Source organism: Tubulanus polymorphus, chromosome 1, assembly GCF_964204645.1.
Source record: "Tubulanus polymorphus chromosome 1, tnTubPoly1.2, whole genome shotgun sequence".
NCBI lineage: Eukaryota > Metazoa > Nemertea > Palaeonemertea > Tubulaniformes > Tubulanidae > Tubulanus > Tubulanus polymorphus.
Genome location: NC_134025.1, coordinates 10,500,007 through 10,513,061, shown reverse-complemented (window position 1 = coordinate 10,513,061; position 13,055 = coordinate 10,500,007). Strand labels below are relative to the sequence as shown.

The 13,055-nt window shown below is 37.2% G+C and overlaps 3 protein-coding genes across 4 annotated transcripts; 2 read left to right on the top strand and 1 right to left on the bottom strand.

Annotated features, from left to right (window-relative positions):
* The first annotated feature begins 7 nt into the window (after nucleotides 1-7).
* LOC141898104 (uncharacterized) lies at nucleotides 8-3,751 on the top strand. Its single transcript, XM_074783925.1, has 4 exons — nucleotides 8-143; nucleotides 2,098-2,258; nucleotides 2,687-2,806; nucleotides 3,162-3,751. Exons 1-4 carry the CDS (start codon nucleotides 110-112, stop codon nucleotides 3,456-3,458), a joined length of 612 nt encoding a protein of 203 aa, XP_074640026.1. The 5' UTR covers nucleotides 8-109; the 3' UTR covers nucleotides 3,459-3,751.
* Nucleotides 3,752-3,832: 81 nt separating this feature from the next.
* LOC141898103 (COA8 family protein CBG23705, mitochondrial-like) lies at nucleotides 3,833-6,426 on the bottom strand. Of its 2 annotated transcripts, XR_012618509.1 has the most exons (5): nucleotides 6,255-6,426; nucleotides 5,790-6,002; nucleotides 5,302-5,450; nucleotides 4,504-4,663; nucleotides 3,833-3,903 (listed from the first exon to the last, which is right to left on the bottom strand). XR_012618509.1 is itself a non-coding variant. In XM_074783924.1 (4 exons), exons 1-4 carry the CDS (start codon nucleotides 6,420-6,422, stop codon nucleotides 4,570-4,572), a joined length of 624 nt encoding a protein of 207 aa, XP_074640025.1. In that variant the 5' UTR covers nucleotides 6,423-6,426; the 3' UTR covers nucleotides 4,463-4,569. The 2 variants fall into 2 exon arrangements, 1 of the variants encoding a protein (XP_074640025.1); XM_074783924.1 differs by lacking the exon at nucleotides 3,833-3,903 and having other exon boundaries at nucleotides 4,463-4,663.
* Nucleotides 6,427-7,216: 790 nt separating this feature from the next.
* On the top strand, nucleotides 7,217-11,518 carry LOC141915131 (uncharacterized). Its single transcript, XM_074806546.1, has 5 exons — nucleotides 7,217-7,605; nucleotides 8,044-8,113; nucleotides 8,784-8,852; nucleotides 9,981-10,108; nucleotides 10,652-11,518. The coding sequence occupies exons 1-5, from the start codon at nucleotides 7,404-7,406 to the stop codon at nucleotides 10,936-10,938; spliced, it is 756 nt and encodes a 251-aa protein (XP_074662647.1). The 5' UTR covers nucleotides 7,217-7,403; the 3' UTR covers nucleotides 10,939-11,518.
* Nucleotides 11,519-13,055: the final 1,537 nt, after the last annotated feature.

Here is a 13,055-nt window from a genome sequence, read left to right as displayed (position 1 = left end):
GGTGGCATATTCAAAATTTCATTAATTTCGTAGTCGAATTGAAGTCGAATGCCCCGGCCTCTAATAGCCGAGTTTTGAGCACATACATCTTCTAAGGTGGCTTGAAAATATGGCAGGAGCTAGTAATAGTGGTAAAGCAATCAGTAAGCAATTTTTTTATTTCTTTCTATCATTTTCGTTGATATCTATTCACAATTCAATTCAACTTTCTTTATTCAATCATTCACTTTCGCCAGCCAGACCACGGTAACACTCACAGCCATCAGGCAAAAGCGCTATTACAAAAACATATTTCTCATTCATTCTTTATTATCCTCATCATCCCTAGTGTGGATAACTTCAATTTCTAGTTCAATGTAATTCTGCGTAACTTATCAGTCAGGAACACTTTCCAAAAACGGCTTATTCTGCCAATTTCGGCGTTTTCCGCCAATAACGGCGGAATCAGCCATTTATGGATTACTCAGTTTTAAACTGCTTCTGCCAATTTAGCCGAAATCGGCGTTTTCTGCCATTTTTGGCTTGTTCTTAAAAAACGCCATTTCCACCGTTTTCAGCTGTTACAGTTTTTAAAATTACATCGCCAGAAACGACGTTTTAGCTTAGATAGTTTTACAGGTGCTATTTATAGTGCTTAGTTCGATGGGAGTCCCTATTATGACATCATCGCTTTTCTGCTGGCATACATTTGTATATTTGCGCCGAAAAATTAATCTCATTGATCCATTCCAGGCTTCAAGAAAGAATTAAATATAAATGTACGGGTTTCCGATGGCAAATGTATTTGAATTCTGTTCTTTCTTTATACCTGTATTCTATGTAATAAATATATACATACATGTATCCCAAATTGTTTCGAAAATGTTTGTTGTATTTTGAAATGAATCTAGATACAGCTGTATTGATTTTGAGTGTTGTAACGTCATCGGCCACCAATTCATTCAATCACTACCCATCACAAGTCCAATTAGCTGGGATTCATCGAAGATGTTAATTACCTTCAATTAACCAACATCATATGCAGTCCAATATATCCCTCAACCATTCTATGCTTTATTAGGCAAGATAAGACCATGGGCAAAACTTAAAACTAGATTTTTGATACACTAGTTTATACATCCATGATTGATTTGTCTTATGAGAATGATAATTATAATAATAATTTTATTTTTATTTTTAACATATAATATTTACACATCCGTGCACCTCAGCAAATTAATTATTTTATTCCGAAAAAAAGTACCCTGTAGACACTAGGGAAAACGTCTAAGCGGGTGGGGGAATCCTCATATATAACAAGTGGACTGCCAATAATGGCTTAATAGTTTATGATTATAAAACTAGCTACGCCAAAAACGGCGGAATACGCCAGAAATGGCAAATGTTTTTATGTGTACCCATGGCAACATTTAATTGAAAACTTTATAATAGTTTTTAAAACTAGTTCCCAAATTTATTTTTAACAAAAATCATGATTAATAAACTTGTTTCATGCTGTAGTAGTTTTGAGAGTTTTCCCGGAGTTTTTGGGCTGCATATGACGTAATCATTTAGAAAAACGTGAATTTGACCACTTTACCTAGCTCAAAAATTTCCATCCTAGCGTCATATGAAAGCTTATCGTCTGCTCGAGATTATGACGTAATCGGCAACATGCGCTAATTTGACCGGAAGTGCGCAAAAAACTTTAAAGAAAAACTCGAAACTTAGTGAGCTGAAACTGGCTGATTAAGCCATAAACGACTGTAAAAGTTTCAAAACTGAGTGATCCATAAACGGCCGATTCTGCCGTTATTGGCGGAAAACGCCGAAATTGGCAGAATAAGCCGTTTTTGGAAAGTGTTCCTGACTGCTTATAGGGTGGGATGTACTTAGTTAGTTACCTAATCATTGGTGGTAAGCTTTTTATAATCGGATGGGCTTATACCAATGTGGTTTGTGAAAATATCCGATCGTGAAACTAAACCACAGACAGGTTACTGACTAGGATGTACTGTTATTATAAATTTGTCAACTGCTGGACAAGTTTCCTGTGTACCTAAATCAGAAATTTCCACAATCGTAGAAATATCTATAATTCCACTATATGAATTTCAGAATATGAGGATGTAGACCAAGAATTGAGGAACCACGTGAACATCGTTCTTGTGCAACAAATTGATGATAAGATCCTCGAAACTGTAAAGTATCGAAAAACCTACCCGAAAAAGTGCAAATATTACGTGTCGAGGCAACTACGTTTTCAACAAAAAGCTATTGTAAATAAGTGTTTTTTCATTACTTTAAAGAAAACTCCACCTTACTCGGTACGGTAGCGTTTGGACTTTAAATTACATTTATCTCACTGAGTTGAAGAGAAATAAGTTTTTCCAAATAAATTTTAGTACCGTAATTAAACTCGCTTAACTCATTGTATTGAGACCGTCATCCAAATTACGTGACTTTTACTTTAGTACAATGAATTGGAAATACACAAATTGGGACTTGAAAACTAGGGATGAAAATAGTAATGCTGATATAGATCATGACTGTTGATGACATGAGTTTGAGAGTTCCACTAAAATTCACTTTGAAACTTCCACAGTGACGAGTACCGAGTGAAAAGGGGTTCGAGTTTATTTCATATTCCTTCATTAGTGACTAGGCTTATATGTAGGGCGTATGCATGTACTTTATTCATTTGCAGCAAAAAACGAAAGTTCAAATAAACAAAGAACCACTCCTCGTCGCAGATGATATCGATACTACTGAAAGCTGTATTGATTCCGTTAATCATGTGGTTGACAGCCTATCAGCTCTGGTAAAGGTCAGTGTTAGTGGGTGCACTCAATACAGTAGGACTCACTTAATTCGGCAAATTGGGATCGTCCAGATTTCCCCAAAATTAAGTACAATCCGAATTATGAATGATAGTTTACACGGTTCCAGGTTCAATGTACCAAATATTGCATCCAAATCAAATGAAAATCTGGATTGAAAAATCTGAATGAAGCGAGTTCTACTGTATGTCGACTGAACGACGCTGGGTTGAAAAAGCAAAGCAATCTTGAAGGACTAACATCAAATATTCCTCGAGGTTGGGTTTCGGAGCAGGAAAAGGAAAATTTTACGGCGGGGTCGTGTTAATCGATTGCATATTGATATGATTTCTCTCATTCCAGAATGTTTCGAATCTGAACGAAAAGTTAGAAAACCTGATGCACGCGATTGACTCGGAGAAACAAGGACGTGGAAACACGTGCAACAAACTCGTGTACGGTCAGCCGATCGCTAACGAAGCTTTCATGGCGAAATCGATAACGCCCTTGCGACGTCGAATGGACTTTATTTACGCGGGCAAATCGCCGATACTCTCGTCGGAGATGGAGTTTTTCGACAAGTTGCGTCTGCGGCGAAAACAAATCAGTCAGTTTAAAACCTCGCCGAATCATTCTTACCGCTTGAAATGCTTGATTTAGAATGAACGCTGTTGGAGAATCAGAATGTATCGTACATCGTACATTATTATATTTCGTTGTTTTTCTTTATGGCCATCGTGTGTTTTTATGTACAGCCCAGGGGCGGATCAAAGGGGAGGGTGCAGGGGGAACTGAATATCATTTTGATAAATCAATGTTTTGTCATCAGGGATGGAAAGTTGGGCGCAAAATGGATACAGTCTGAACAGTCAGTTGCAGATAAACAAGGACAGTTAAACTCCATGGGAATTCATCCTTCCTCTGCGGGGATTCGAACCTGATGGCATCGCTACACTCAGCCACAGCAAGAACCCCTGCCGCACTAGACCGGCTGCGCAGGTACATGCACAGCTTTGTCGCACGAATAATTGCGGCACCAATCAGATTGCTTGTATAATTGGTTGAGGTAAATTTCACGGAAGAACTATAAATGGGAAAACTCCGGCTGAAATAAAACGGGATATCTGATTAGCTAATAATGACATAAGCTGCACTTGTAGCTACCTGGTCTAGTTTGGCAGGATTTTGTACAGTGGCAATCTCGATACCATCAGGTTCGAATCCCTGCCAGGGGAGGATGTGGGAATAGAACGATTTTTCAAAATGCTTGTTGTTGGTATAAAAAACCAAAATATTTTGTAGAGAATGAGAAAATATGATTGACTTCAGCAGCTCAAGTCGGACCCTATTGCTATTTTGAATTTCTTTTAACTCATATAAAGTAGACTTTGTATACCTGAGGACCAAATGCAATATCAAAGGAAGACATTTGGCAATACAGTCGACCCTCAATATACTGTATTTGGACTTTAGGTCGCAACAAGATGATATTCCGAGGTATATGGATGCAATCAAAGGTACACAGAGCAGGTCTGTTATTGTATTTTGTATATAGAGATAAATATTTCAACAATGACATAGGCTGGATTGATGACATGGTATTTCGATTAGTGTATTGCTTGATATAATTAAGTGTAAATATGCCTCCAATATGCAAGCGATGACTACTGGTGGGTTTACATATGAAATAAATGATTTTATTTACAAGTGCTTCAACAAATCGAGATTTCAACTTTTCCTCTGCAGGTTTTATCCAAAGTTCTTCTATTTTTTAAGTCACTGTACCACGAATTTTCGTAAATATTTTCTCCATGTTACATTTGATTGCTGGCATTAATAGACCAATTGTTTTCTTATACCACTCCCTGTAAAATATGAAAACCTTATACAATTAGAAACTCATAAAAATTTCCCTATGAAATAGTAGATTTAAAATCAATAGGATATTTGTTTTCATTTACTTTAACATGAATATTGTAATATAATACTTGTACGTATACGTATAGTATTTTCATTACGCTCTTGGAAATGAGCTACTTGTGCTAGCAAATACAGCTGGCTGACAGTCTAATCAAAATTATTGTAGGCTAGCAATTTGGAGTGACAGTAGACTAGGTCAAACTATATTTAAATTTACGTAAAATGTGATCTTTAATCCGAATATAATCTGAACTAACTTTCAACTGGCTAAAAAAATTGATACCTTGTTTCTCATTTCTGGTGAACTCATAAGTTGACCAGGCCGCCTATCTATCCTGTACATAACTTTTCTTTTAAATCATAAGCTATATACAGCAGCTATAGAAATGAACAGTTACAATAATGACCCGGTCTATTAGGGGAAACGGAGGTATCATTTTATTTTAGCCATATCATTGATGCCAAATAATCCGAATAAAGCAGGTTTTACTTTATTTTAGGCAGTCTCATGAAGCCCGAAGACATTGAAGAGGTCAGTATTAGTAGAATCTGGCTCGTTAAGTTAAAACAGACACTGACTTACCAATTGTAGGCTAAATGATTTTTATGATTCTCTCGTAGAAAAGATCTATAGAACTCTGACATTTCGTCGGCGGTCAAAGTTCTTTTCGTACCATCGGAATTGAAATGCCCCAACTGATCGAGTTTAGTCTTGATGAAGTTCTCTTTGGCCTAGATGAAAAAGAATAATGAAATTCTAAAATATTAAGATTTCACTACAAGGTACAGTCGTCTCCGCCTAGACCGGTCCAGCCGGTTAACGCAGAGTTTATTGTACTATTCTAGGAGGTTCTTTTTCAAAGTTATTGCTTTCAAATTCATGCCTGTTTTTGTTGTAACAACCTGTATGGAAAACTAGAATTACACTCAAGAAGTTGATTCTATTACGCTGTAAGTTTAAGTACTACACTGTTATTAATGTCCACAATGCTCCAAGAGAATGAATTGCATTAATAATAGCAAATAATCATATTGTCTCATTTCTCTTGCTAGCTAATAAAAATAATGTACCTGAATGAAGTTTTTGTTATGTTTTTTCCAAAAACTTCCATTCCATTCTTGTATTCGATGTCGTTTTTCTCTGAATTCCCTTTGAAGAGCTGTTTCGTCTGTTGGTATGTAGAATTTGATCGGTCTTAGGTTTGATACGGGATCGGCGGGTCCGATCCAGTCACAGTTTTGCGTACTCGGCGGTTTCGATTTGATAGTAATTTTACCAACGGTCTTTAAAAGAATAGATAATCGACCATTAGCACCTATAAGGTAAAACCTAAAATAACGACACAACTGGAGAACTGTGAGGCCAAGTTACAACGTGCAAGAGGGAAACCCAAATGATCATCAGGTTTTCAAAGTCAACTGTATGTGGTAAAGATTTGCAATCTAATATTTTAGCCCTAACCCACAGGGGCCTGACAAAAAGTTTTCGACCCCAATTGAGGATGCTGTATTTGAGGACATGTTTCTTAATCTTACCCCTGATTTATTACTGTAAGTATTCCGAATTACTGGTATGAAAGTCTGTGATTGTATTAAAAAGTTGGATCCTGTGGATATATTTTGGGAGACATATCTTGCGCATTTAATCATTTTAACTGCAAACAATTGAAAAACTCGGCAAACATAGGACCAATATGTATTCATTTATTTATTTATTTCCGGGTATGAAAATCGACCGAATCACCCCCTATCAAAATAAAGTGTAATAAGGATAGCTCCGAAATAATTTTGTACTCTGTAGTACATGTAGATAGATCAATTGCGCATGGCTCCGAAATGGCTAATGTAGGGTTTTAATTCGATTTGAATTCGTTTCAGCTAATGAAGGATCATGTAGGATGGGCACGATTAATCATTCCTACACGGCGTGCAATTGCCAAACATGGGCGGGGTCGTTGCGGCCGGTACTCCCCATGCTGGCATATTTTCTCGAAACGATGTTCAGGAGGGGGGTCCTTCCCCAGAAAATTAGGAAAATTAGTCTCAGCAGTCCAGCGTTTTTACTGCTTGGTCACCTAAAAAATACCAGCCTTGCGGCCGTGACTCAACTTACTGAAAAAATAACAAGGGAAATTTTCCAAGGGTCGAATTCTCTAGCACATAAAGCACCCAGCCCTGATCCACGCCTGGCAACAATGAAATCCTAGTTGAGCAACAGGCGCCAGACTTTAGGAGGAAGTCAATCGCTCTGTAAAGCATCTGTTCGCGGTGAATCTTCCTCTTTGGATCCCGTGAACATCAGTTATTCAACACACACCGGTTCTTTATTCGCAAATCGATGATGAGTTATATTTATAGTACTAGGTTTTTGCGCGACGGCTTGGGCGAACGTGTGTACCCTGCCACCATTACTGATAGAGTGTGTCGCGCAAACATACGTTACGTCGCGTCTAAACATTATGTTATTCACCATATTGTCCCAGCCGGACAGTTAGTATACGCAGCGATTTCATATACACATCGTTTAGGAATTCGTTAATTCCGATGTAAATTAGTGCATGTTATATTATGTATGTCGACAAAATCTATGTAATTTAGTGATCATCCGAACGCGTGTTACAATCGAATTTTACTTCGGATAAGGGTTAGACCGGATAGGAATTAAGCTGAGAGCGCGCAAAAAATATGGCAGATAGGGGAGCGGAGAGCCCGCCGGCTTCGCCTACGACGCCTGGTCCGATGCGACCAACAGCTGACTCATCATTAGCCCAAAGAGCACCGGATCAACCACGGGTTACCCGATTCATCGAATTGGACGAAGATACTCCGTGTTGCCTCAGATACATCACTTTATTTTCGCGATTGTGGGGCGTCGTTTTGGTGGCAGGTAAATTGTGTGTTTACGATTATAAGTAAATCAGGGGCGTCACGGGGATTTTCTAAGGGGATCAGAATTGATAAAATATATACCATACATCATTTCTGAATTCTTAAAATTGCTTAAATGTTCTTAGATTAATTTTTGAAATTCGAAGCTTGAGAGCGGCGTTTTCTGGAACTTTAATGGCAAAATATTCATAAAATTTCTACATTATGAGAAAGATTGGAACCAAAAAATGCGGTACTTTGATTTAAAAAGGAGACCGGGGTCACACCCCGACATAAAGAAGATCTTTATGTATCTTTGGTGTCAGTGATATTTCACTGTAATATGCACTTGTTGTAATACAGCCTATTGGTATGCTATTACATGCATACAGGCAATTAGTTAAATGCGACCGACCAAGCAATCAAATTAAGTTGACGATTATTTTTTCGTTCGCAGCGCTCTGGGCATCGACAATAAAGATATTAGAAGCTCACAAGGGTCATATATTTATAGGCTGGTATTTGCTGTAAGTAGTGCTTTTCGATTGTTCTATTCGGGCGAAATTATGCGTTAAGTCTTTCTCAAGCGAAACATAGCACGACTATCCCAATTCTAAGGTTTACTATACCAGTTAAAAGTTATGAATTTTCTTCATTTGAAATGTGTTGATTTCCAATTATTTGACGCTAGAAGAGTCAAATTCTGTCTTTAAAATTCGCGGATTGATGTACTGAAATTAAGCGTCATATTGGAGGATCATTTGATCTCAGTATCCGTCGTGATAAGCTGCAAATGTAAATTTTCACATAATTAATGACTAAAAATTTTTATGAAAATATAGAAATATTCCGGAATCACCTAGTAATCATTTCTAATCAAATGATTACTCCAAGATTGCACGTAATCGGTTTGATTTGATACTTCACGTAAAATGAGTTCATTAGCTACGTTAATGCATCGAATCTCTACCCTGGATGATCGAGGTGTCCAACAAAGAAAAAATATGAAATCTCTCGAAAATATTTCGAACATGAACATAATTTTTATTCAACGTATACCAGGACACATGTTAACAAGGGTACTTATAAAGCATTTGCAGTTCAGTTCTTAGTGTCTAAAAGCGGTTAAGGGTTCTGTACACGTTTTTCCCCATCTAGAAATCATGTATAACTTGTGCTTTTAATTTTTTTTTTAAGAGGCGCAGCTATCCTCACATCATTGCTCGAATTAATATGGTTGATCGACAAGTGCATTTGTTGTCCCGAGTAAGTATGGTAATAAAGTACGCATATTCCGATTAGATCATGGCATATATTTTGAATAGATTATTTTTGCATTATGGATCAAACTCTCATGGTCGAATGTGCCACAAATCATATGCAAGTAATTCATATATTTGTAATACAAAGGAATATAGGGATTGTTTCCTGAACGAAAATTATCAAACAATAGTTGAAACATACTTGGCTATGGTATCAAACCTTTCCTTTGATAGAAATTAGATATTTTACTGCATTAAACAATGGGGAAAAGGTGGACGCCCGGCTTATTCCGTCAACCAATTGGTTTAAATCGCCTCCGATCATCTAAAGGAACGACACGTCCGTTTTAGCTCGATATGATCGTCGGTGTTTTAGTTGTCTAATGGAACAGCTTACAATTTAGAATAGCGTCAACAATTTGGTTTCGTAAATTGATTGCGAACTGGACGTGATATAAGCTTAGAAAAATCCACGGTGTATTAGTTATAGATTTCTAATAAACGACTGTGCACACTAACAATTCTAGAATCAATCGATTGCAGCTATCGAGTATATGTTCAATCGTTTGCAGCTGTTGCAATAGAAATTCATAATGAAATCCGAAAGCCGTTTGTTGATGCTGTTGAATTGCAATCGACGAGAGACAGGCAGTGAATGATTAGAGCCAGATTAATATAAAAACAATGCGTTGAACGTTTTAAAAAAAGTCTTCGATCGGTGCAAAAAACAAATCAAGAATTGATTTTGTTATAAACCACTGGTTAATTTCTGTTCGATTTTAAGGTCAGGGCCGTACCTAGCAAGTGAAGCAGTTGCCCCCAGAAATTTTTGAAAAGTGCCATTTTTGCAAACATTATTGTTATATACAATAGAACTACCCTTCTTTGGGCTTTTCTGCCCCTCCCCCCAAAAATATTACGGCCCTGAAGTTTAAGGGTTTAACCACCAGAGTGATGAATTTACAAACGTTAGAGGAACCTCCCAAGCCCGCAATCTGAGAGGCCAACTAATGATCGTCTGGATGATTCATTTTCTTTTGAATCAAGCGGTTTGGAGATTACATCGCAAAATATGTATATGCAATCAAATTCCACATTAAAATGATAGCATTTCTAAATTTTATTCATGAAGGGATCGTGGCTGTTGTTGTTGTCTTTGGAAGTGCATTCTCTGGCTCGATAATTGGAGAAAAACTATCATTTACACAGCGGCCGCCATTCCGTGTTTTATAAAAACTGTCCTCCTGGGAGTGATATGCGGTAAGCAAAACCTACACAATCTATACAATCACAATACAATCATTGTATTAATTATTTATTTCATGCTGTGCAATTAGTTCGGAAATGTATATAGACCACACTTTGTAGCGTCTCTAGCCGAGAGTAATAAAGTCTCCGGTTAAAAGATCACTACCATGGACTCAAAAACGATTCGCTTAAGAGCCCATGGTCAAATAAACTGACTAAAGGCTGATACCTTGTTTCTCCTTTCTCCTGGGCTTAAAGGTTGACCCGGCCGGCCGCCTATCTACCCTGTACATTACTTTTTTTTAAAATCCTGATCAAGCTAATTACATGTAACAGACCAGGCAGCTGTAAAAATGAACTTATTACAAATTTTATTATTGCGATTTACACAGTGACCCAGCCGTTAAGGAGAAACAAGGTATCATTTTTAGCCTTATAGCCCGCTTTATCTTTGAGGAAAATGAAAACATAAATTTTTAAACCCCTTTTTAGATGCCACAAGTTATTGTTTTGTCCTTCTGCTGTACAGTACTGGTTTGTTATTATCTTATTCAGGAGTATTCATGCTGGTTGCGGCGATGCTTTACTTCGTGAAATCGTTCAAATATTGCCGATGCACGAAGAAAACGCATCGGCACGCCAGCTACATGGAAGTGTCCAGTCCGCAGGTGAGCCTCATTAAACACGAAGTCACTCAGCCGACCGATCCCGGCGAAAACGGTGACATAAAACCTCAAGACGCTGCCCCGGAACCGAAACCGGGAGTTCCAAACGATATGAACACGTCGTATCAACAGTACGACGAGGAATACAGCAACGGTCAAATCGTACCGGAGAAATGACACGTTTCAGAACAACTTTCACCAATATGATAACACAATGTCAATGTTTTTGTTGTGTAGATGTCTAAACGGTTACTAGTTACTTTAAAATGATTTGAGATGGTCGTATATGTGCATGAGAACGAAGAAATCTAACACGTGGACCCCTGTTCCACGAAAGGGAAATTAAGCGAAGCTTCAATTTCAGATTTTGATTTCAAGATATCATCAAATTAGATAAATCCGCTTCGTGAACATAGGCTCAGGGATTCAGGCCGCTGCATAGGTTTGAATTAGGGCGTGGCCGCGTGAAAATACTAGATAGACAAAGTCGAACCTAATTCGGAACTGTGTCGATGCTGTGACAGATATTTTTCTTGTTCGCGATGTTGTTTTAAGCTGTCTCGTTTTATCAATCAAAAAAGTAATAATTAAGTAGATTATACGCTGCTAACTAGAGACATTCGGTGATTCGGTCATTCATACCACATTACAAAAATGCCAAGTACGTATAGTTTCACATTGACGTATTTTGACTATATTAAGCAGTTTAGTCTAGTTTAGTAATTGGAAATAGTTGATTCTGGGTTCAAACCATTAACGTTAGATATTCTATGCATATTCCATATCTTTACAATTTCGTTACTTATTGGCTTATTTATAGTTGAACGGGTGATCATGTGGTTAATTGAGATTTTTAGCTATTTGTTTTATTTTGTGTACAAGTGTCATTAGTTGATGGTAATAGTCACATATAGATTACCATATATTTGTTTATTGAACATTTTCAACCCCATTTTGGCCACTCACTGCCATTGCGAATACCACTGCCTCTGTGACTCTGTGACGTATAATCATCATAAAAAACCTTGACTTCATCAAAGATCGATGATAATACGGCAAAAATAAGAAAGAAAAAATCGTTGTATAAGATTCAATTCACTCCTGACTCTCAGTGGATCAACTGGAAATGTGTATCGAATCAGAAATGTAACCGACATCTGATTGAAAATATACTCATCAGTTGAAAACTAGTTCTACTGGAATTTGTTATCATTTGGACGCAGTTTACTGTCCGCGATACAATGATAACTTAGTCCGTGTCTTATTTAATACTTAACCCACACGTATTGAACTGGATGCAGTGGACGCCGAAAATTTGAAAACAGCTTGGAGTATACGGAGTATATCCAAGGAAACGGCAAGATGAAGGGACATTTTCGTTGTCGTAATTGTAGTTGGTGCATGGAGAATTTCAATACATTAGCTTTTCTAGTAGAGCTTACAGGCAATGCGTGAAATGAAATGTAGCCATATCGCTGAATAGGAAATTGTTTCTGAAAACCGCATTATAATAATTCTAGTAAATAACGTACACCTGGCACCAAGAAGACAATATCGATAACGACAGCCTATAGATTTCAAGAAATCAATATGTCGACATTATACCCCTAGGAACTATTGGAATGGCGAGGATAGAGTAGACAGAAATATATTTGCCTAGTCGTCGCTCAGCAGCTGAATTTCTAAATCTATTTCAACCATGTTCTTTTATAATTCATTAAATTGAGAATGATACTTAGTTCTAATTACATATGTTTTCTAAACATCCTTACTAATGAGCACTGATTTTAATTACGATGAATAATCGTGAGTTACGTACAACTTTGCGGGTTGTTCAGGCCATGTATAACAAACACTCACACAAGAAGCAATTTTTCAGCAATGCCTCTAAAAGGGCTTTCTCGTTTTGACGCGCGTTAATGCATTCTGGAAGGTTTGCTAAATATTTTATTTTAACAGCCGTTACCCGACGCACTTGTTAATCTAACGGAATCATTTTCGGCATTAATTAATAGTTGCGGAACTGTTTTAAGTACATATAGCCTAGTCGTTGTTACTGTCATATATATGTGTTTATTTACATTACACAATGTGACAATGTTATATCGGAATACTATAAGCCTACATTGTGTGGGTTCGTAATATTTACGTTGAATATCGTTCCTCCTTCTACAACACTTTACGCCTTTAGTCAAATTTTCTGTGATAGAATAAAAACTCGATTAATGATAGCGATTTCATTGTATATCTGTTAAGGAGTTTGTTGTTGAAATATTTATTTTTAGTACTTATAT